The sequence below is a fragment of the Leuresthes tenuis genome, unplaced genomic scaffold, assembly GCF_036924035.1.
Source record: "Leuresthes tenuis unplaced genomic scaffold, fLeuTen1.0.hap1 SCAF_3, whole genome shotgun sequence".
Taxonomy (NCBI): domain Eukaryota; kingdom Metazoa; phylum Chordata; class Actinopteri; order Atheriniformes; family Atherinopsidae; genus Leuresthes; species Leuresthes tenuis.
In genome coordinates this window covers 22,470,997-22,495,165 of record NW_027325357.1, presented here as the reverse complement: position 1 = coordinate 22,495,165, position 24,169 = coordinate 22,470,997, and the positions used below count along the sequence as shown (strand labels likewise).

General features: G+C 41.9%; 1 protein-coding gene across 1 annotated transcript in view; it reads left to right on the top strand.

The window, feature by feature from the left end:
- Positions 1-119: 119 nt before the first annotated feature.
- The window catches only part of cita (citron rho-interacting serine/threonine kinase a), a 35,864-nt gene continuing 11,814 nt past the window's right edge, over positions 120-24,169 (top strand). Inside the window, exons 1-32 of the mRNA XM_072382591.1 lie at positions 120-188; positions 428-550; positions 683-824; positions 1,181-1,356; positions 2,839-2,940; positions 5,461-5,603; positions 5,866-5,959; positions 6,052-6,258; positions 6,414-6,567; positions 7,827-8,016; positions 11,795-11,900; positions 12,572-12,715; positions 12,868-12,987; positions 14,261-14,431; positions 15,301-15,354; positions 15,465-15,518; positions 15,797-15,937; positions 16,093-16,221; positions 16,594-16,689; positions 16,933-17,049; positions 17,480-17,589; positions 17,764-17,938; positions 18,830-19,027; positions 19,245-19,298; positions 19,911-20,108; positions 20,394-20,587; positions 20,670-20,805; positions 21,311-21,415; positions 21,511-21,651; positions 21,880-21,987; positions 22,116-22,308; positions 23,287-23,448. Coding sequence (XP_072238692.1) covers positions 449-550; positions 683-824; positions 1,181-1,356; positions 2,839-2,940; positions 5,461-5,603; positions 5,866-5,959; positions 6,052-6,258; positions 6,414-6,567; positions 7,827-8,016; positions 11,795-11,900; positions 12,572-12,715; positions 12,868-12,987; positions 14,261-14,431; positions 15,301-15,354; positions 15,465-15,518; positions 15,797-15,937; positions 16,093-16,221; positions 16,594-16,689; positions 16,933-17,049; positions 17,480-17,589; positions 17,764-17,938; positions 18,830-19,027; positions 19,245-19,298; positions 19,911-20,108; positions 20,394-20,587; positions 20,670-20,805; positions 21,311-21,415; positions 21,511-21,651; positions 21,880-21,987; positions 22,116-22,308; positions 23,287-23,448 — 4,216 coding nt within the window. The 5' untranslated portion in view covers positions 120-188; positions 428-448. The remainder of the gene's footprint in view (positions 189-427; positions 551-682; positions 825-1,180; positions 1,357-2,838; positions 2,941-5,460; positions 5,604-5,865; positions 5,960-6,051; positions 6,259-6,413; positions 6,568-7,826; positions 8,017-11,794; positions 11,901-12,571; positions 12,716-12,867; positions 12,988-14,260; positions 14,432-15,300; positions 15,355-15,464; positions 15,519-15,796; positions 15,938-16,092; positions 16,222-16,593; positions 16,690-16,932; positions 17,050-17,479; positions 17,590-17,763; positions 17,939-18,829; positions 19,028-19,244; positions 19,299-19,910; positions 20,109-20,393; positions 20,588-20,669; positions 20,806-21,310; positions 21,416-21,510; positions 21,652-21,879; positions 21,988-22,115; positions 22,309-23,286; positions 23,449-24,169) is intronic.

Sequence of the window (24,169 nt, the reverse complement as noted above, 5' to 3'; positions counted from 1 at the left end):
TTTGACCCGCCCACATAAAAAATCGTAACATCCAATCAAACGCCTCCTTCATTCAACAAGCTCGTGAGGTGGGCGGCAAACGCGCAAAATTTGAAAGTTGACCCGGAAACAGCGGTGAACAGTGAGGTCTTTGGCACGTCTATGTGCCAACGTAAAAACAGTATTATTTATTCCTACATGGCAGTCTGGTGAGTATTGTCACACAGCACCGTTTTGTTTTTAACGATGTGAATGAAAGACACCAACGCGTGTCGCGTTCTCGTGCGCTAGCAACGTTACGAACGGTAGCTACCGTTATTTTAGGACACGCTAAAAGGGACGGATTGTTGACATTTTGATAAATGGGTCTGTGTGATACCGAATCCGTGAAATCCGTCATTACGGGGCTGCATTTAAACTTCAACTCACTACGTGTTTTTCAGCTTAGGTTAAACGTGTTAAGAAAGCCATGTTTAAATTCAAATACGTGAGCCAAGGAAGCCTGAAAACGCTCTCCTCCTCTGCGGAGCCTATCACCAGCCGCAGTTTGCGACTCAACCAGGTGTTTCAGGTGAAGTTATGCACCCTTTACACGCTCTTGTGCTGTGACATGAATACGTGCTTCGTCTCAAACAACCATAACCGCTATAGATCTGCAGTCAGTAGCTGACTTCCCGTTCCGCCTTTTGTGTGTTGTCCCCAGGGAAGGGTGAGCTTGTGTGGGCAGCATGGAGGACGCACTGTAGGACGGGAGGAGTTTCTGGAGGCTCTGCTGCTACTTTACCAAGAGTGCACCTCTCCAGAACTCATGAAGGTTCATCATGTGGCAAAGTTTGTCAACAAATGTAAGCCTATGTTTTACACATGTGGAAGAGTTATTTGTTGCTTTTGAGGCCAATCCATCTGAACGGTCTGTCTCAGCTAATGTGTTTTGTTCAGCTTTTGAGAGATTATTACAGTAATTGCTTTGTTGTCTTTGACGGCCAGTTCACAATGTGTACAGTTTTAAAGTGATGTCATGAGAATAAATGATAGAATATCATATTTTTTCTGACGCAGTTTTTCTTTCAGTACCAGCCAGATTAACTTTATTGAATGCCTATGAAAAACGATGTGTGCACATTACTCCAGTCTAGCATGTTGTTGTGTGGGTGCTATGTTTAGATATTTACATTTGAAAACCTGCTTGTGTGTGAAATAGTTTCGGAGGTGGTCGCAGAGCTGCGGGCCCTGCAGCCAGGGCCTCATGACTTCGAGCTTCGTGCGGTGGTGGGTCGGGGTCGCTTTGCTGAAGTCCAAGTGGTCAGAGAAAAGGCAACCGGGGACGTTTGTGCACTTAAAGTGATGAAGAAGGCAGTTCTGCGCACTCAAGACAATGTAAGATTCCTATATTTTATTCAGCTAGAATAACGTAACTAAATAACAAATGTTGAAAAGAAGTTTAAAGTATGCTCATAGTAGAGTATATAGATTAGAGTATGTTTAGTTTTCCTCACTGATTTTGTAACCTTACTGTGTATTTAAGCCTTTCATTAAGTCGCATATGTCACAGCAGGGAAAGCACAGTTGAAAGTACGAGGTACTACTTAAGACCCATTTGTTTAATCTGGCTTTTGTTTAATTGTGTCTCACTTAGCTTGTCTGGTTAGCCCTTATTTGAGTTTTTTTTTTTCTCGTTATATTCATCATTTGTTTTTTCCATCTTCCCACAATGAAGCTTAATTTTTTTCTTTATCTTCTTCCTTTTTGTATTTACATTTCTGTTAAGCACTGTGTGACATTTGTCCTTGGCGTGATACATCAATAGATTATACTTGTTTTAGTTTCAGGGGTTACAGTATGATGGATTACTATCATGCCGCTTTCATGTCTCACTGAAATGTGGAGCCATTGCTAGTGTTATTAGTAACACTCATGTGCTTCTCCTGCTAAAGCAAGCAAAGAAACTCCTCCTATAACAAAGCTAAAGATTGTCTTTAAATATTTCCTTATGTTAGTATTCAGTTAACTTCACGATAGAGTTTTGAGATTATAAACGTTAGTAGAATCTTTAGGCTGTTTTCGTGTCAGCATCAGATTTTTATCGGGTCAGAATGAGACCTGTGTACGTAGTCCAAGTTCTTATGATATAGTAAATGCAGGACTAAGAGAGTCTACCAAGGTTGTTGTATTGTATGTGTTTCTCCCCTGTTTGTGTAGGCATTGTTAACTGCATTAACCCAGTTAGTTTTTCCAAAGTCGTAATCTTAAAACTGTCCACTGGAGGGCGCCGTGTGGCTGAATACAAGAGAGTCAAATCTTGGTTTGTTGTTTGACAGCTGAGCTCTCTGGCATATGACTCATAGAGCAGATCTCAGTCAGAATAGTACAACAGCTGTGACTGGAAGAGATCTCAAGCACAATTTTAATGAACAAGAAATGTTTTGTGCGTGCCACCTGCAGCTACTTTGCTTAATTCAAATGACATCCCACCTGACAAACAAGAAACCGGAACCGAGGCTGGAGAAGGATCGTCAGAAAGAAATTTGTCTCCAATGCAAAGCTGTATAAACTAAAAACTATAGGTGTTGAAAGGTAATCAAACGCGTGGTTTCAGTCACTGATGTGTCTTCTTTCAGGCTGTGTTATGTGTAAATAACCTGCCTATGCCCATAATCACCAAATGGGAAATAAAAGACCAGTTTAATTTGACTGACCGCTTAATCTGCCTATCACTAATTCTTATGAAGGTCTCTTCCTGTTTCACTGAATAGAATACGAAAAGATTAGACTGAAGATGTTACATTTTGCACTTTTTTATTTGTGTCGCCTACATTGCTTATATATATGCTGATTGCGTGCCTTTCCACTTCTTCTTAGGTGATTTTTCATGAGGAGGAGCGGAGGATCTTGGCCCTGAACGGTAGTCCCTGGATCCCTCAGCTTCTGTATGCTTTCCAGGATAAAGATCATGTCTTCCTGGTGAGACTGCAGCATTTTTTTTTTATCTTAAGGATGTACTCTTACTCTTAAGGATGTAGACCTGCGTCTAAACTGAAAATGCCGCTACCCTGTCTGTGCCCCCCCATTATCTCCCCCATCATACTCCCATACTTCCTGTGTGTTGCGGGAGGAGGTGAACCTGTGCTTTTAATTCCCAACCAATGGAACTTCACTCCTCATGCATCTCATTGACTTGTACAGTGGGAGCTCTGCTGACCTCTGGTCCCTGATATACTGTAGACCCAGCACAGGGTTTCAGCTGAAGGGATTTATGAGAAATTTCTGGTGAGACTGGTGAAAGTGAGCTATTTGTCATAATTTATGAATTCTAATCAATAATTAAAAGGGTCGAAATAAATCTTAAAATACATAAGAAATACTAGACTGCATCTTCACTAAGAGAGCACACAGCAGTTGGAGATTGAAGACGGAGCAGGAAAGCTGTCAGGAGGCCCTGAAGAGGAACAGAACTACGACTACATGGAGCTGCACTGAGCTTGGGTTGCCTGTGGTGTCTATCTGCCAAGCCCGCTTGCTCCAACCTGCTCCACCCATGGCAAACAGATGCATCTGAAATCTATGTAACGATCTTGCAGCTGTTGAGAGCCAATGGAGAAAGTCCTAACAACCCAGCTGATTTCGAGGGTTATTAATCGCTCCGATTCACCTTCACATCCAGCACTGTCCGGTGCTACTATAAAACTGCAGTTAGAACATCAACACCTCCACAGACGCCGTGGAAATGATTTTGCACCTTCAACACATTACTCAATCCTCCTCCGCCTTTACTTGCCACAAATCTCTACAGAAAAGGTGGTATTCCTCTCGCTGGAAGTAAGATGCTATAACTCCTGGGATGCAGCTGTTACACTTCGCGTGTGCTCCATCGGATTCCCATCAAAATCCTTGAGGTCAGACGCCAACGTGCCAGGATTTGAACATGTGTTCACTGTCTTTGACAATAGTTCAGGCTTCTACTTGACCCTCAGAAACGCTTGATATTTCTACTTCCATCCTTATCCAAGACTAATGAAAGAGCAGTTTCCAAACAGATCTCAGATGTCCACGCTTGGAACCAACCTGCTCGATCAAAACCAAGAGTTGGCTTAAAGAGTGAGCAGAAAAATGGGTCATATGCAAGTGCATATATTGTTGGAGGATGGAATCAGAAGATGGCAATGACTGATACAACAAAAAGACTTTAGGCTTATCACGAGTCCATCTATGACTAAGCAGGATTATTCTCAGGCTGATAACACACTTTATATTTCTCTCTGGAGTGGACCTCTTAAGTGTTGTGGGCAATCTTCAGACCTAGCTAAAATCTTACATTTCAGGCAGTGCAGTTGTGGAAAAGTGATGGAGAAAGTCAAGAGCTGGCTTTGCTATATCTGTAATCCTCTTGCTTTTTAATTACACATATGACGCCCTCTGGATTCTTTTTAAAATTTCGTTTTGAACTAACAATACCTACAAGAGCAGAAACGTATTCGCCACAGTGTTTTACTTCCTTTCCATTTCCGTGTCATTTTATCCCTCACAGACAACTTGCAGTGTAGTCATTGTGATGGCTGTTAACCTCACAAAATCTATATTTTCTCTGAAGACTTAGGTTGGCCAAGGTGGGAGTGGGGAAAAAGCATTTCATGCGCATCAAAACCTTATACTATATACTGGCCTTTGTTTTTCTTTCTAGCCCTATATATATAGATATATATTCCCTCATGCCCCCTGCTTGTCTGTCTCAGTTCTTATTCTTCCTCTTTTCTATTCCCCCCCCCACCCCCGTCTTTCTCACCCTGCTCGCTAACTGAGCATGGAGGAAAATACAAAGCATCCATCTTTATCCGTGTGTCAGAGAGGCACCCAGTCTTCCTGTTGCTAGGTAACACTAGAGAATGCTCCCGTTCATTCAGACTTGCAGACCATTCATGCGCCAGAAGATCTCGCCTGTTATGGCTGTGTGGATGCAAACGCACGGGTCAAATTGTGCCTTTCTTACTGTGTACAACAAATAAGTTGGTGGTTTTTTTTTTTTAGTTTTTTTTTTTTAAATGTATTTCTAAAGCCTTAGAATAAAAATATTTCTTAAAGGAGATTTTTGTTGTGCCATGTTACCTTGACTGCGAATGTCTTCCTTTACCCTGAGATCACAGATGTACAGGCTGCATGGGGATTCTGCAGTTATTCTTGATGTATTTTTAGCTGTGCTTTGACTTCAATATCATAGATGTATCAGCAGTAGTGTCTGGTTGTTACATAACTGAATCTATAATGAGAAGAACTACCCAATAAGTTTAAATTGAGCAGAGCTTTGATACGAGCTCAAACGCATCACACGTGATCTTACACATATAAGCATGTTTATCATCATTTATTAATGTTTCCACAGCGTTTGATGCTCGACCAATCAAATTCAGTCTTTCAAATTCATTCATTATGCTGCTCATAGTTTTGTTCTGCTGACATCTAAATGTGTACATATTGTGGATGTTTCAGGCAATGGAGTACTTGCCAGGCGGTGACCTGATGTCTCTGCTGAACCGATACGAGGATCAGTTCGATGCGTCCATGGCACAGTTTTATTTGGCTGAGCTAGTAGAGGCCATTCATGCCGTCCACCAGCTGGGTTACGTCCACAGGTAAGACATCGTCTGCTTCATATGACTTCTCAGTGTCTGTCAGTGTTTTGTAGAAGGAATTAAGGAGATTTACAGCTGCTTTCTCTACATTTATGTTTCCATTCAATTTGCTTCCGTTCCAACTTCAGGGTGTGATAGTATGTCGTCCGAAAACAGCGCTGACGATTATAAATGTGGTCCATTATCTTTAGAGCGGCTGACATATTATAGTCCATGAGCAACAAAGGCAGTATCAAATGTCTTCTAAACTACCTTCTTGCAGAGATGTCAAACCAGAAAACGTTCTCATCGATCGGACTGGTCACATTAAACTGGCCGACTTTGGATCCGCTGCCAGGCTGACTGCTAACAAAACAGTAAGTGCATTACAGAGTTTAGCCTACGAATTAACTTCAGTGTTCTTGGCAATGAAATCATTTCGGAGGTGTTTTCTTCATGGGTTTTCCAGGTCGCCACTGCCACGGTGCCTGTTGGGACGCAGGATTTTCTCTCCCCTGAGGTCCTGGCAGCCATAAACGGAGGCTCTCACAGCACCTATGGGGTCGAGTGTGACTGGTGGTCCCTCGGGGTCATTGCTTATGAGATGATCTACGCTAAGTCACCTTTTTCTGATGGCACTTCCACCAAGACAGTTCACAACATTCTCAACTTCAAGGTACATGGCACCAGACCACATGACAGCGCATCACTGGTCAGCGGTTGTGTCTGACCTTTTCTTGAAGTTCCAGGAAATTACCTGTGTACTCTCAGTAGACTCAGTTCAATATTTAGCCTGAATGGGGTATTTTCTCATCACATTTTTGCCCACAGCATTACTTAAGATTTCCAGCGGAGCCACGTGCCAGCAAGCAGTTTGTTGACTTGGTGCAGAGCTTGCTTTGCGGAGCAGAAGAGCGACTGGGTTTCCAGGGACTCCGCTGTCACTCTTTCTTCTCCAGTGTAGACTGGAACAATTTAAGACAAGGTGAGGGGATTCCCTTCTTCTGACACTCTCTTCTCTCGTCTTTCAGCAAATAAGAAAATGTTCATTTGGCTTCAAACGTCACAGGGCGGCTGTAATCATACCACTGGACAAACGATAAACAGCTTGATGTCAAATGTTAATGTTGTATTCTAAGGCGTATATAAGTGTGTGTGGGTGCAGGCAGACAACAACCAACGATTGTGAAACCAGTGTTGTTTTCAGTAGTAAGATAATGAGATTCTGTGTGTCCTTGGCAGCAGGCCAGCTCTTTCCTAGGGAGGAGAGGCATAGATGAGAAGTGAGGCACACAGAGTAAAGATCTGCAACTCATCTCCTTCTTTACAGATGCAGCACGAATAACACGAGACAAGCTCTCTGTGGCGAGCAAAAACACGTGTGTTTAGGCGTCATTGTTGCCGCTGCGTTTGACATTGGCAGCTGACCAGTTGTTGGAAAACACACCCATAACACTCCAATTAGATTTTCAGTGGAGCATGGTCACATTTACCAAGCGCATCCCTCCATTGTATTTGTAATTCACAAGTGTAGCTGCAGGGATGATGAGTGTTTACTTTGCTCTGCAGAACTGCTTTAGCTTCAGATGATAATTTCTTCAGATGACTAAACCCTCCTATTCTGGGTTGTTTACCAAACATCTTTTCCTCTAAGCTGTTTTCTGATTACAGTATTCCTGTCACCACTGAATATTTATCAAATTATTTTTATCTTTTTAAACCACACAGTCTTTAAGTGATGATGCAGTGTTTAGATTTCAGGAGCTTTTTTTCAGGAGGTGTTTTTAAAAAAAAATTTTTTTTATAATTTATGCACTTTTTCCATATTGTCTTTGACTACTGGCTCTTAAATGCAGTATCAACAGTGTTGCGTGTGTAAATGTCTGCATTGAAGATACAGCTCTTGATTATTGACTGATCAAAACTGAAGGAGGCTTTTGCTTCAGCTGTGGCTCCAGCTGATTAGCTTGCTCTGCTGCAGTGAGGGAGAGTGAGTTAGCATGTGTATGTGAGAGGGAGAGCGGAGGAGGAGGGAGGGATAGAGGCAGCATGTGCATCAACGCGCGACTTACCGCACTCTAGGCTCCCACCGCTCTGCTCCTCCTCCCTTCCTTTCTCTTCCTTTTCTCCTTGTTGTGTTTTTATTTTTTTTACATCTTTTTTTTCTTTCATTACCCTGTTTGTCGCTGCTTCCTTTTTCCCTTGTCCTCTCTTATTCCCTCCTCTCATCCGTTACCCCTGCAGTTCTCCCGCCTTTCGTTCCTGCATTGCACGCTGAAGATGACACCTCGAATTTTGAGGAGCCGGAGCAGGCTGCCCCCTGGCCAGCCTCAGCAACCCAGCGAGGAGCTCTGCCAGCGGGCTTCCAGGGCCAGGATCTGCCCTTTCTAGGCTGGTTCTTCAGCAGAGCGTTGACACTATTGGCCAAAACTGAGTAAGTGCTACCTGTTTACTGATTTTGCTGGCCTTTCTTTTTTTAAACAAAGTCCGATCTGCTGTTTTGCATCAGCACAGGAACCTCTGGCATACACCTCTGTAACACCTTTGTTGGTTAAAGACCCCATGCTAGCACTGGCTGCTGTTCTGCCATTAGTTTCCTCATTACAACTACAAGATTTTCCAGGTAGCTTCCTTTCAGGTGACCTAGCATGGTGGCCTGGTCAGTTGGTTATTTTCTCTGTTGGTGTTTTGCCAGTTTAGACAAAAACTGTTGTGGCCATATGCTGTGTCAGACAAGGAATGAGGGAGAGGAGGGATCCCCCTCTTCTGTGATATTGTCTTCTTCAGTCTTATTGTTTTTGTGCTTGAGGTCATACATAATAGATATGATACATAGGTAGGTCCAATGAATGAACCAGAGGATGTTAGCCCACGTTATCTTGCCATCAACACTGATTGGTATGCGGCTGAGTGTGTCAATGAGGATTGCTGAGAAGTGGAACCCCACACATAGGCACACTCCCACCCTTGCTGCTGTTGTTGTGGTTTCTCTTTTACTGTGGAAAAATAATGGGCTCCTGACTTTTACGGCATGGGTTTCGGGAGTGTAATTTACCCTAATGGTGTTTGGCTTCTTAACCTTTGATAATAAAGTAAGGGGATGGGTTTCCTTTCTGTAGCCCCATGCCAGCGCTCTGGCAGGTTAACGGTGCTGGAGACTGCGGATCATGACAGCAGCAGCAACAGAAAGGGAAGAAAAAAACGTTTGCAGATTAGACAGGGAAAAGGGATGAGGGCTCAGATTGGGGGAGAGACTCTATTTCTATGGTTACTACCGTGATTTTTTTTTTTCCCTCTGTCCCCACCCCCATCTTTACCCGTCTCATCTCCTCCTCTTATTTTCTCCCTTTTCTAATGTCTCTGTCCCTTGCTGTTACACCATCAGTCATCTGTTCATGGTTTTCAACTGAAGCCAGTCATTTTCTTTGCTGCATTTGACTAAGAGGAGCTCAGCGCTCATTGAATGTATCACAATTTTGTGTGGGTGCATGCATATGCATGTTCACATTCTTCATTACAATGCCGAAAAGGAAAGAGAAATGTGCTCAGAGCCAGGAATAATGAAATGCTAATCATGTGTTTTGGGAGTTCCAGCTACTATAATGATTTTTCTTTTTTTTTTTACTCTTTTTGAACTTGTTTGTTTGACTCCTCATTAGCAAAACTCAACAGCGAAATCCCTTTAGCAGCTTGACTCAAATTTATAAGACGCCATCTGTGGTTTAGTGTCAGAAAAATCCTCTTTGCGATTTTTTTCTTTTATGTAAACTAATCAGTTTTAGCAGGAAAGTGTCGGTTTTGAGGGAATTTTGAATTCATAAAGGACATTCAATGTGAAATAGTTCTTACAACTAATGAGATATCTGTTTTTTGCCCACTGATGATTGGGAGTGACAAGAATGTCACTTGGACAGTCTGTCTGGTCAATCATCTAACACTCTGATGGAGAGTTGTCCGAGTATCCTGTTCTCGAGCAGAGTGCCTTGAATGATGCCAGATGGGTGATAGTGTGTCTGAAATGGTAGTCATAGTACCAAGAGGATGAGCTCTGCTGATTTAGGTGACCATTTAAACCTTATCTGATGCTATTATGTGGTTTAGGATCTTGTTTGGTGAGCCATCTTGGCAGCTAATGGCCAAATTTTGGAGGAATCTGCTGAGGGCGCTCACAAGCTTTGATTTCTGTTGTTTTCACAGAGCCCCTGACCTCCCTCGTCGAGCCACTATCAGGCCAAAACCTCCACTTGAGTAAATGAATCTCCCACTACAAAGGGACTCATTCTTTTGGAATACGTATGCATATAATTTATACAATGGTAATTTTTGGGGGAGGGAAATCTCATTGATGTTAAGAATGTATATTTGTGCAAATAGTTATTTCTACAACTGGCTTTTAGTTGAGCTTAAAAAAAAGTATCTGTGCCTTGTATAAGCCCTGTTTCCCGTTTTACTCGCCTTCGGATTCCATTTAGCACTGCTGGGTTAATGTTGTTTTTCTACTTGATTTTGTTTGATTGCGTACATTTCAGATGAATGGATACCTAATTTTTCTTTATTGTAATGTTTCTAGCACGAGGTTGAAATGAAACAAATGAATCACTGGTCATTTTCTGCTGGTCAGGGGAAAAAAACCCAAAACCTTTTGTGGAAAATAACTTTACTGTCTCCATCGCTTATATTTGCGTTGCTGTTGTGCACTGTTGCATCGTAGCCGTTTTTCTGTGCTCGTACCTGTTAAGCTTTTAACCGGCACGTTTTCTTTGTGTCTCCATCTTTCTTTGATGCGGTCTGCACTGAGCTCTTATTTTTCGGCTGCACTTCAAAGACACGACATCCTCCATATTCCTCAACTATACAAAGAGTGGACTCGCGTTTCCTCTTTAGTCATATTTAGTCGTGACCTGTAAACTCCAGATAGAGGAGTTGGATTGCAATGTTACCTGTACAGTGGAGTAAACTCACCTGGAAAACTGTCTGAATTTAGCTGTCTTATTAATATTACATGTTTAAGTAGCAACACAGGGAACACTTCCCTATTTAACCCACAGGAAAGCCTGAACTGATTGTAAAATGACTGGAGCGTCTCTGTTTTTGTTGGAAAAATCTAAATGCGTGTGGGGTCATTTCTTTATGTATCATAAGGTGCGTGCACCATGTCTCGATGTGTTTCAGGGGGGATGTTTGTCCAGGCAGAGAAGCAGAGAGAACAGGGCTTGTTTTTGTGATTATTTTTAACTTCATGACTCAGTCTGAGTCAACTTTATTAAAGATTCCCTCGCGGTATGTGAGAACTCATTCATACAGCCCCATTCATTTTAATTAGAAAACATCTATTCAGAGTCACCATCTCTCTGGTCAACAACAAAAAAAAAGGCTGAAAAATCGACGTGATGCACTAAATAATTCCAGTAGAATGGCGTTGAAAGAGGACAACACCTTACATAAACAGGGAAAATGTGTGCTTGGGACTCACTGCAGAGCTCAGTGTGCAACAACCCCAGACAACAGCACCGCTCAAACCCTCCTGTTGCATTATTTTGTAAGGGATACAACAAATATTCCCAGGCCCACAAGGCTGTTTTTCACTCTAATTTTGAATAAACTATGATGAAAAGGAAATACTCGCCTTGATCTCCTCAAAAAACGTTCCCAATTACGACGGCTGTATTAATATTAAGGTTTGCTGTTATTTGATGTGTCCGCATGTCGTGGTATTGCACTGCCAGTTATCTTGAGTCTGGTCAGATGTAATGAATTAGGATATTGTAACATTTCAGTATCACAATATGTCATTACATAAAGTTAATGTAAAGGGATTTGGATTTGCCCATATTGGACAGTCACTGATAATGAGACAAACGGGTTCCCAGCCAGAGTCCAGATATGGAGGCTGTGTTTTACCTGGCATGCACTTTGATTATTTGGTCAACTATACTATATATGATTTTTTTTTTTTTTTTTTTAAGGAAAGAAGATGAACTCCTTCATCTCATTGATTTATTTAATTAATTTATTTTTTTTAAATGTGCTTTTGACATTAGTATAGAAACCTTTTCTTAAATAAAATGTAGTAAATGTCTTAGTTGGCCGGTACAATGCACATTTCAGCAGCCGGATCATGTATTTGCCACAGTGACACGGGTCATTAGAGTTTAATGGATTTGTGTTTTGCTTAAATACACTGAAGAACCTCCTCTCATGTCGTTGGCCAGGTCAGCGTCTGCAGGCCTCAACTCTCCTGCGAAGACCAACTCCATGGAAAAGAAGCTACATCTTAAAAGCAAAGAATTACAAGAAACTCAAGACAAATGTCATAAGGTGAGGGTGCGGAGTCCAATTCTATTTTCATTTCTGTTTTATATTTCATCGCAGACCTTCGCCACCAAAGCTTTATCTCACGTTTTTGTCCGTGGGAACTTCTATTAAAAAAAGAAACTCAAGTAAATTTTTGTGTTTTATTGACTGTCTGCATTCAGTTTTGGCAACCCTCCATTTGTCTCTTTTTTTTTTTTTTTTCCTTTTAAAGCAAATCAATAACAAAAGCTTACTGTTGGAGATACGGTTTTGAGTACTTGCTGATTGGAAACTGAAAAATGTAATTGATGTATTTTGGATTTTGAGCAAAGTCAGTCCATGTTTTATTACCAGGCTTGTTGTGTTGAGTCTGGAAGGCTGTCTTAACAGATCAAGGAAGCTTCTGTTCTTTACTGCGATGCTGTAATAAGCCAAGATAATCTTGCTGTTTATTCAACATTACAGCTTTAGGGATTTGAGACATTTTTGGTTGGGCGATGGGTCAGAGAGATAAGTTATAATCTGGATCAGTATCGCATTCATCAGCCAAGAATGCCTTGGCATGCGAGGATTTGACTGCTGGTTTTAGATATTTACACAGACATTTGCTAACAACTGATTTCTATAATCTGCTGTGAATTGTTATCCGCCACTTGAAATCATCGAGTAAGACTTGTTTTGTTTGACGCATTAAGATGGAGCAGGAAATCTCCAGGTTCCAGCGTAAAATGACTGACCTGGAGTCAGTGCTCCACCAGAAGGATGTAGAACTGAAGGCCTCGGAGACTCAGCGAAGCATCCTGGAGCAGGACCTCGCCACCTACATTACTGAGTGCAGTGTGAGTCATACTACTAGAACACTGAAATGTTTGACCGTAATAAAACTACTACACAGGTTGATGTTACTTCAGATATTAGTGCACGTCTGTGTCACTCTTCTCAATGTCAAGTGTCAAGTTGGCCTTGGGTCTGTTCGCATGCGTGTTTTCAGAGCCTGAAGCGAAGCCTGGAGGAGGCGCGTGTCGAGGTGTCCAGAGAGGATGATAAGGCCATGCAGCTACTGCACGACATAAGAGAACAGGGCAACAAACTGCAAGAAATTAAGGAGCAAGTATGTCCATTTTCGCCAGAAATATTCCCTCTCCGCTTGCTCATCATAATAACATTTTAGGTAGCTAAAATACTTGCTGAAAGAGAAAATGAAAGCCTTCAAAGTCCATGAAGCTGCTGTCTTATTTGGGGATATTCCCTTTTCCAAAGTTATGATCGCTGATAGTGGCGTAACCATAGAAGCGGTGAGAACATATTCTCTCACAGTGTGTATCTATTACACAGACAGGGCTTCCCCTCTGAGTCCTGTGCATTTATAAAGGTCATCCCTACAGATGGCATCCCTGCAAGGTACAAAAAGGAGAGATCATTACTTAAGAGATTCATCCACCCTCCATTCTAGGGGCTGACACGCAGTAATTTCCAGACTTTGGCGGTTCAAATGACTAATTATACTTGAACTAGGAAATATGGACTTGAATGAAATGTCGGCCATTGCAGATGGGTCTGAACTAACTGTTTTGCCTCGATGTTGTGATTGGATGAGAATCTGGGTTCTCATGAAATGACTTGTTTAAAGATGCCAACTTCAGTGTAAGATGTTGTGCAAATATTCGGACAGTCTAAAGCATGACTTGTTTTTTTCACTTCGGGGCCCTGTATTGCAAAGCTGGCAACAACTTCAAAGTTGCAATGCTCGGGCTGTAATCTTTGATTTAGGCATGTTTGCTGATAAATGATCATTGCCAAAGAGCACTGCAGTTTCTATAGATCACTGCACAATGAAACGGTGTCAGCAGATCTGGGAAGTACGTCTTTGTCTGTGTCGCACTGGCTGCAATTCCTGTCTGCACTAATATCTCAGTTCCTAACGAAGACCATGGCAAAATAAACATTTAACAATCATCGTGGTTTGAAGAGCTTTACCATTTACTTTGGTTTCACCTCATCTCTGACAACAGTTTTATATTTAAGCTGATTTACTATAAAGATTAGAAATGTTTTCTTTACCTGACGACGACAGTGATTTGTCTCCAGTTTGTACAGAACCCCCCCCCCCTGAGGTTTCAAAGTCAGATCACAGGAGTGTTATGAGGCAGTTTGCTTCAAATATAAATGTGTACAATTTAACTATAATCTATGTAAGCTGAGCATAATGGTAGTTACATTATTTGAGATTGACACATCATGTTTTTAGAGGAAAAACAGAATTTAGACAACTAAAATGTTCTCTTTTAACCCAACATCCTTTACCAGTAGTTCCAAGGTGTTGATGTATGATATAAGCTGTTACTGTGGGGTTTTTTGTATTGATGTGCTGTTTATGGCCTCAGGAGTACCACGCGCAGCTAGAGGAGATGCAGGTGACCATCAGGCAGCTGGAGGAGGACCTATCGGCTGCGAGGCGCCGCAGCGACCTCTATGAAGCTGAGCTTAGAGACTCCAGACAGATGAGCGAGGAACTCAAACGGAAAGCTGTGGAATACCAGCAGAGAATTCAGAAGGTATAATCACAGCTACATTAAAAGTTAATGTGATGGCAACCTATAACAAGTACCAGGTTCCCCTTTTATCTTGTTGAGTAATGTTTGTGCTCTTCTCAAGCGTTTCTAATCTTGGTGAATCGGTTTGTTTCTCAGAATCACCTTCGCGTCTTCTGTACTTTTTGTATCTGCCTATTTAAAACTATCAAAAAATAGCGTATGAACTGATCATTAAGCCTAAATGACATTTCAAGGAAGTGACTCAGCTGCTCATTATTCTGCACTACGACAAGTATTACCTCATAAAGGCTGAGCTCTCTAAAATCTAGAAGCGTAATCTCTCTTAAATTCTAAGTGTCAACTCACAGAGTAGACTGATTCTTTTACGTATTAGCTGCTCGTGTCGGAAATGCATTCACAGGATATTAAGCTGCCTATTTTGTCTGAAGAGTTTTTTTTTTTTTGTTTGATAGTTGTGTAGATCTCAGTTAAACTGAAGTGGTCACAGGTGATCTGGGCACACCTGACTAAAAGCAGACCTCGGGGTATACCCACAGACCCACCACTTGTGTCGTTTTCACATTTCCTTCATTAATCTGAAGCCGTTTGAGTGTCTTTCAGGAGGAGCAACAGATGATGAAAAAGCATCATCTCGTCTGCTGCGCTTACACTTTTGTTAGATAATGATTAATGACGCGAACGGGATGCATTCATCAAATCACAGCAAAGACATCCCAAAGCACACTTTTTTTCAGTAAATATTCTACAGGTTTTTATTTATTAGAACTCTATCATTTTAAGACTCTTTTGACTGACTTAAGGCTGTGATTTCAGGGGCAGAAAATTGATTAAACTCCTTAAATGTTATGTTTTTTGTTTGTTTTTTTTAGGCCAAAGAGCAGGGAAAAGCCGAAGTGGAGGAGCTTCTCTCCAAACTGGAGAAGGTAAACGGGGGATCAGACTGTTTCTCTGTTGTCGGATAGCTCTGCTGAGCTAAAGTTACTATCAAGTTTGATGAGAGAGCTCATTGTGTTTGTTTTTTTTGTTTTTTAAGACCAACGCTGAACAACAGGTGAAAATCCAAGAGCTCCAGGACAAACTGTCTAAGGTAGATACATTTGTGACTCTCATCGTGTTATTTTTGTTTTCAAAGTTTTCCTTGTTTAATTTGAAATGGTCAAATTATGTCAGTGTAATTATTTGTGGTGTTTATAGAAAGCAGGTATTATGTATGCATCAAGAGTCTTATCAGCCGTACGGTCTGCTGTGTTTCTTCACATTCGTTTACTTCTGTCTCCACTGTTAGGAGGAGCCCGATCATATCAAGTTGTTCTGATGTTTTTCTGGGAATCCATTAACAGCCTTTGACCTTCTGATTCCTCACAGGCAGTGAAAGCGAGCACAGAAGCCACTGAGTTGCTGCAGAATGTTCGGCAAGCCAAAGAACGACTGGAAAGAGATCTGGAGCGCCTGCGGGGCAAAACCGACTCTAGTGATACTCTGAAGCGACGCCTCAGAGAGACGGAGGTACCAGACTAAATCTGCGAAGTTAAACATTATACAACAACTTTGTTCCATTTGTACATTGAACGCCTTTTGTGCTGGACGGGCCACCCCAACATAAGTCGCACTTGCGCTTTTTCCGTGCAGTTAGCCTTATGTTATGTCTTTTGTTGCGTAAGCAGGAGGGCAGGAAGACCCTGGAGAACCAGGTAAAGAGACTGGAGATGGTTGAGCGGCGGGAGAATAAGCTGAAAGATGACATTCAGACCAAATCCCAGCAGATCCAGCAGATGGCTGAAAAGATCCTGGTGAGAGAGCTACAGATAAGGCTTGCTAATACTCTGCACTACTCCACCCCCTAGCTTCACCCCACTGTCCAGTCCTCCCACTCATCCAACTCTACCCCAGTTCACCCTCCCAACTATCTGAGAACACACATATGCACACATCTTCTTGGAAAGAGGAGCATAATAGATTTTGACACATACATGCGCAATTTTACTTTTGTCAACATGAGCAGGCACCGCTATAGTCATCTTGTGGATTTCCAGCTTTTCAATGCAAGTTTCTTCATTTCTTTTGTTCGTTGTGTATCTGTTGTCAGAGTAGAGTTGTGAGAGGAGTTCTGTTATTTTCTGTGCATGGTCAAATGTATCCAATAATATTTGCAATTTCTGCAGGAACTGGAGGAGAACCTGAGGGATGCCCAGTCAACAGCTCAGAGGATGGAAACTCAACTTGTCCAAAAGGAGAGGCTTTATGAAGATAAGATTAAGGTGGGTCATGTAGTCACTCATTGTCAGTTGTGACATTTTAAATCAGTGTTGTTATACAGTTATCCCTTGTTCTACAATGAGAATTGACACCTCGCTAATTAAAGTTTCCACACCAGGTTGTACATTTACAATCATGTCACGAAGGACTGCTTTATCATGTGTCAGATTACTGTCTGCACCCTTCACATATCCGTCAAATTAAAACTGACGTGGCTGATTTTTCGCTGGCTCTCACTGACCAAGGTTCTGGAGGCCCAGATGAAGGTAGACCTGGCTGACAAGGAGAGCCTCGAGGCAAGAAGGGCACAGCATGAGGAGGAATCGAGGGAGAACTGTAAACTCATCAGCGAACAGAAAGCAGTAAGACAACATGACCAACTGTTTAAAAGTAATATCCACTCAGGCCTTTGCTTTTGATTGCTAAGGTTGACACAAAGCTTAAGATATTTAATTTGCTTTTTAACAACTTCATTTCACATGGTAGTTCAAATGTGAAATGACAGGAGAGAGAATAAAATGCACCGTGCTCCATGTTGGTCAATAAAGCCTGGGCTTAGGTTCTAATCTGGTTAACATGGTAGAACTGAAGCAGTTAAGAAGCTTTTAGAGGGACTCATCTGACTTTGACAGTAGACACCTTAATGGATGCTAATAGGATTTCGGTAAAGTAAAACATTCTGTCGCACATGCAAACTGTGCTGCAGAAATGTGCGCATTCAATCATTTTCTTTGGATTTGATTTTAAGGAAGCTAATTTTTGTTCATGTTATTGTGCCCTTTCTTCCTACAGACCATTAATGCTATGGATTCTAAGATGAAGAACCTGGAGCAGCGCATCGCTGAGCTGTCGGAGGCTAACAAGCTGGCCGCTAACAGCAGCATCTACACCCAAAAGAATATGTGAGTTAACTAAACCCTCTGCCCACACTATGCTTTCTTGAGAGCCCCCACGCACAATTTGTCTCCAGCTGCTCTTTCTTTCTTTTATTTCATCTTGCTGTTTTATATCTATATATAGATGTATGTATATGTGCTTTGGGACTCAAGTAACAATCTGTGTATTTCTTTTGTCAGGAAAGCCCAAGAGGAGATGATCTCAGAACTTAGGCAGCAAAAGTTTTATTTGGAGTCTCAGGCAGGCAAGCTCGAGGCCCAAAATGCCAAACTAGAGGAGCACCTTGAGAAGATGAGTCAGCAGGAGCAAACTAAGAGAACCCGTCTGCTTGAGCTGGAGAGCAGGCTGCGGGAGGTAAGGCAACAGGAGCTCAGGATTAAGTAATTCACTTTAACCAGTACAGATTGTAGCCTTACACCATTACCATCCACATAAGGGATTAAGGCTGTTGATCAGTCAGAATGCCCAGCTCCCCTTTTAGAGCAATATATAATTAGGTACAGAGAAAATTGCCAGAAAATGTCTCACTTGGATGATAAACAGTTTTTCTTGTACATGTTTGATAAAGCGTGAAATTCAGTCCTGTAAATTTACATAATATTTGTCCACCATGCTGAGAAATGTATTCCACATCTTTTATCTCTTTGTGTGTCCACTGCCAAGCCAGAACTATAAAAAAAAGATTTAACAAAAAGAGAACTACAGTGTCCACTTTCTCCACAGAATGTTGTCTGTAGAAGTTGCCGGTTTACAGTCAGTTGTCATATCTCTTCTTCTTCACCACACTCTTACCCACTAAGACATGAGATTGGCACTAATCACTGGCCTCTCTGTGCCCTCACAAACACACTTGCTCACACACACAAATCTGTACAGTTCCGTCAGTTATGATCAACTATTCCATCACTGTTATAGAAAAGCTTAAATGGCCCTTATTTTTTTTTAATTAGTTGTGTTCTGCATTTGTAAATCTGCTGAGACTTGTATCCTCTAAATAATCTACTTTCCTCAGTTTTTTTTAATAGCCATTTGACTCACATTAACTTAGATTAATTAAAATGGGCTGCCTTGTTATGTGCCATTACTATTGCACTGCTTCCCAAATTTGCATGCAATCTGATACACGAAACAAACTTAGTTAATGCTGAAAATGATATGGAAATGGTATACATTACAGGTACTGCGACGATGTACAGATACTATAATGTAAAGATGGCATTCAATCTAACTTTGTCTTTTCCGTAGATGGGCCTAGAACATGAAGAAGAGAAACTAGAGATCAAGAGGCAGGTATCGGAGTTGACCTTATCCCTGCAGGAGCGAGAGTCCCAGATCAGCAGCCTGCAGGCTGCGCGGCTCGCCCTGGAGAGTCAGCTGCAGCAAGCTAAGACTGAGCTCGAAGAGACCACTGCTGAAGCTGAGGAGGAAATCACCGCGCTGAGGGTAAGATGAGCTTGTGCAAACACATGCATCATCATCATCATTCCTAGAGATGAAGGTGGACATGCAGTCGGTGTCTTTAGTTCTACGTCTGCGTTACGTGTGCAGATTTTGAATGCCGTCCATCGCAACTAAAGCTGTAGCAATGCACCATCATGCATCATTATATGGGGTATTCAGGCACTTGGTTAAATTAATTTGCTCTCTTTGTTTCCCACAGAACCACAGAGACGACATTCAGCGCAAGTTTGATGCTTTGCGAGACAGTTGCTCAGTAAGTGCTTCCGCGGGCTTTTGTCTTTGCTTGCAGCAACCGGGGTAATAACCGTCAAAAAGTTTTGTAAGAGATTATGCAGTATGCTTATTCATCACCGCGCAATCCACCGAATCAAACCTTTAGGCAACAAAACACAGAATACGGCGTTACTTGGTGAATGGCGTCATTACAGCTTTTTTCAAACAGAAGAATAATTTTGATGTGACCAGTGAGCTTTTACAGGTAGCAAACTATTTATCTTAATGCTGCTAATTCTTAAACCTGGTGTCTCTGAAAAACATTTTCCATTTCATAAGGCTAATAACAATATAGACTTTCGTTTAATATGTTCAACAAAAGATCTCAAGTTGGAGCTAACATCTAAGAATCCTTAAATGACTGCTTCACTGCAGGTTCTCAGCTCCTACAAGACAAAGATCCAATCGATGCTTTTTAGACAGGAACTAAATCTACCATCATTGTGCACATATGAGCTCTGAACTGTCCGCAGCACAGATGTACTATGACTTAAACAAATAGAACTGTTATTTACCGGCACCACAACCCCTACTCGCCACCTTCCGCTTCCACATGCAAGGCTAACACCTCTGCTCGTTTGTTTTGCCTCAGGTGATCACTGACCTGGAGGAGCAGCTCACGCAGTTGAGTCAGGAGAACGCTGAGTTGAACCGCCAAAACTTCTACTTGTCGAAACAGCTCGACGAGGCATCGGATGAGAGGGAGGATCAGCTGCAGCTCAGCCAGGAAGTGGACCGTCTCAGGAGGGAGGTGGCTGACCGCGAAATGCACCTCAACAACCAGAAACAGGTAACATACATGCTATTAAAGTACATTAGCTGCTTACCTCAGGTCAGTGAATAAAGAACAAAGATGTGTATTTTGTTTAACTGCTCGGATGTTGTTCGGGATAATTTCCCACGCAAACGGTGACATTTAAAGTAAATACTGAATTCAAAGCCACATAATTTATGGTGTGACATTTTAGTCTCATAGCTCTTAGACTGTGTGCCGTCAGTGAAAATGCAGGGACAACAGCCACGTGGTACAGAAAAAGCTGTTCTCTTCAGTCTGTCCTTTCATTTATGCTCTCAGAACATTGAGACACTGAAGACAACATGTAGCATGTTGGAGGAGCAGGTGGTGGAGCTGGAGTCTCTAAACGACGAGCTGCTGGAAAAGGAAAGGCAGTGGGAGGCGTGGAGGGGAGCTCTGGAGGATGAAAAAAACCAAGCCGAGAGACGCACCAGGGACCTGCAGAGACTGCTAGACAATGAAAAGCAGAACAGGTGCCACCCAAGTATTTAGATTTCTAAGTTTATAAAAACTTGTTGTACATCATTATGAAAGTTGATATTGTGCTTTTCAAAGGCTGCGTGCAGAGCAGCGCAGCAGCGAGTCTCGCCAGGCAGTGGAACTGGCAGTCAAAGAACATAAGGCTGAGATACTAGCCTTACAGCAAGCTTTGAAGGAGCAAAGACTGAAGGCTGAAAGTCTTTCTGATACAGTGAGTCCGTTACCTTTGATTTAAGAATTCTCTTTCTTGAGTTCTTTACAATTAGCGTCTCACCTGATGTGTTTTATGTCATGGTTGGATGAGCTCATCACTCTTCAGCTTAAGAAACTGCGTGAATGTAGAAACACAAAGAAATGTTTAAAACCTCCCATTTTGCTACTCGCGTGTTGAAAATACAACACAGGAAAGCGAGGAATGAATCGTCACATGTAAATGTTTTCATAGTATCGTCGTAGTAAAAACTGCTGCAACACTTTTCTTTTCTTGAGATTTTGAAGTGCCGTCATCTCTTAGCAAGTGTTGCAACAGTTTGCGTCATTTTGTGTTTTAAAATTTATGAAGATGTTTGCTGAATTTGTTATGACTCGTCTATTTGCCTGCGTTCGCTTAAGTAAGTTTAGCTCTCTCATCATCTCGTCTGTACCTTTTGTTTACTTGAAATGTGTTTGTGGCTGGCCGGTGGGGCAAATTGACTCTCGCACATCTGTTGTGACAGCTCAATGATCTGGAGAAGAAGCATGCCATGCTGGAGATGAACGCCCGCAGCTTACAACAGAAACTGGAGACGGAGAGAGAACTGAAGCAGAGGCTGATGGAAGAGGTAGAAAGTGCAATCAACCAGTGCTGCACATTTGAAAGGTGGCCACCTGGATATCGGATTTCCCTTTTTAAATATTTGTTTGCTGGTCCCGACAGCAAGGGAAGCTCCAGCAGCAGATGGACCTGCAGAAGAGCCACATTTTCCGTTTGACCCAAGGCCTTCAGGATGCCCTGGACCAAACTGACATGCTTAAAACTGAGAGGACAGATCTGGAGTACCAGCTGGAGAATATACAGGTGCTCAGAACAACACCTTTGTAGTAAGACTAAATACAGAAGCCTCCACGAGGAGGGCACTCTCTCTGTTCATATGTTAAAATGGTGTGACTGATACTGGCAAGTAACAGGTTTTCTTTACGAGACTATGGTGATAAATCCTGATTTATGTGTTCCCAAGGGTTATTCTTTTTAAAGTGAAGTTCAAAGGCATTTCCTTCTCTGAGCATCTGATTTCCCTTCCTACAGGCTGTATACTCCCACGAGAAGGTGAAGATGGAAGGCACCATCTCCCAGCAGACCAAACTTATTGACTTCCTTCAGGCCAAAATGGATCAACCCACTAAAAAGAAGAAGGTCTGGGAAAATATTTAACAATGACTCTGTACAAACCGTATTTAATTTGTAACCAGCTTCAAGGTGCTGAGTCAAACGTACATCTTTAAAAGAAAAGAACGTTTATTAACCGTTTCCCCTCTGTACAGGGTATATTTGGGCGGAGGCGGGAAGATGTAGGCACCACAACTAATGGGGCACTGGCTCCACAGGCCCAGCCTACTGTTCCCATGCAGTACAGCGACATGAAGCTGGCTTTGGAAAAGGAGCGTTCAAGATGCGCCGAGCTGGAAGAAGCTCTGCAGAAGATGAGGATAGAGCTGCGATCCCTCAGAGAAGAAGGTAGGGACAGAACTCTTTAAGCAACTTTAAGAATACTAGCCTGGCCTTGATCATTTTGCTAACCTCAGACTTATCCATTGCGCTTTGTGCGTGTTTGTTGTTGGTTACATTATACATGGTATAAGTAGTTTGAATCAGCAGCGCAGCTATCGTTTTGTTTGGTCATTTCTGGCTTTATTGCTTCCCTCATGTCATCTGATGTCTGTGTGAGTTTTTTTCAAGGGTTCAAACAGCTCCTTCCTGCACTCACACCCGCACTGAGCTACAGTGAAGCATGTGATGTTAACACGTTAAGCAAGGCTAATGAGTGCTTTATTTATTGTTTTGCATTTTGATACATGTATTTTTTTTTTATTCCAAACTCGGTGTACAAATATTCTTAAGAAATATTAGTTCAATGCTCTCTACAAGGTTATAGGGGAGTTTTCAGTCTGTTATATTAAAGGATTGATAATATGACATTGATTTTGTTTATCACAGCATTGAAACCGGATTTAGTGACAGAACTAGCACTTTTACTGGACCAAATATAGCAGGATCTCTGATGGGTTTTATTTTATGTTTTATAAACTGAGCTGAGTTGTGAAATGCTCCATTTAGTTCCAAGATTTTTTTTCTCAATTGTTGTTATTGGTCTGGTAAGACAAAAAAAAAAAAAAAACAATTCTCAGAAAACATGAAACCTCTGTCTATGAAAACAGATGTTTAGATTGATTCAATTATGTTGATGGGCTCTCCAGCCGCCCCGCGACCCTGAGTTGGATTAAGCAGAAAATGGCTGGATGGTTGAATGGATATCAGTTATTGGTCAGCAGAGCTGAAGAAGCCTCTTACCAGATGCTCTTGCTGCATTACCTAAATCTGCCACCACCTATGAGCCTTATTTCAGCCTTATTTTATTAATTTTTGTTTTGAAATGGAGTCAAATGTTTTCCAGCCTAACAGCTGCTGTTCTAACTTCTGTCTCTGGTGATGTAGCGGCTCATTTCAAAGCACAGGAACACGTGGCTTCCTCCACGCCAGCACAGGCTCGACATCAGATCCTCATGTCGGCCATTGTCAAATCTCCTGAACATCAACCCAATCCGAGCAGCCTGCTCAACCCTTCCACTCGCTGCAAGGAGACTTCTACACCTGAAGGTTAGTGATAGAAATATACTTAACTAGCAAACAAATGCACAGGTGAACTAAAGACCGATCCCAGACAACTGGCACAAATTCAAACCACAGATTTCTTCTTCTGACGCTGTGCAGTTGACCTCACAGGAGCGTTCAACCTTATGCTAAAAAACTGACTCCTTGGTCACTTGTTTTGTTTATGTGGTGTGTTGTATGTGTATTCTCTCAATGGCCAGTTTCACAAAGCAGGATTATGAAGCAAAAATTGTTGGATAACTATGCTCAGAACATGTTCGACCTGGGAATGACTAAACCAGGGACATGGACTGACTTGGAAACACACAAAGATTCACTAGTTATCCATCCAAGGTAATCCTGCTTGGCCCTGTTTCACAAAGTAAAGCAACAGTGTATTAGCCAGGTAACACAAATGGTCGCCTGAGCTAAAACACATTTTTGCTGCAGTGATCACCATGGACACCGAATCTTTCCATCTTTATATTATTACTGTGTAGCCTGTCTGGTGTATCACACCCAGAAGTGTAAACAACTCATCACTTAATAAGCTCTGTGGAAAAATCAAATGCAAGCACCAAAGTGCTGCATTCGTATGGAAATGTAAAGCATGACACACCAGCCCAGTCACCTGACATCACAGGTTCCATCAGAAACCACAAAAGAAAATTTGCTTTGTGATTCAGGTTCCTTAATGTCCATGTTATTTTGCTTGCACCTAGCTATT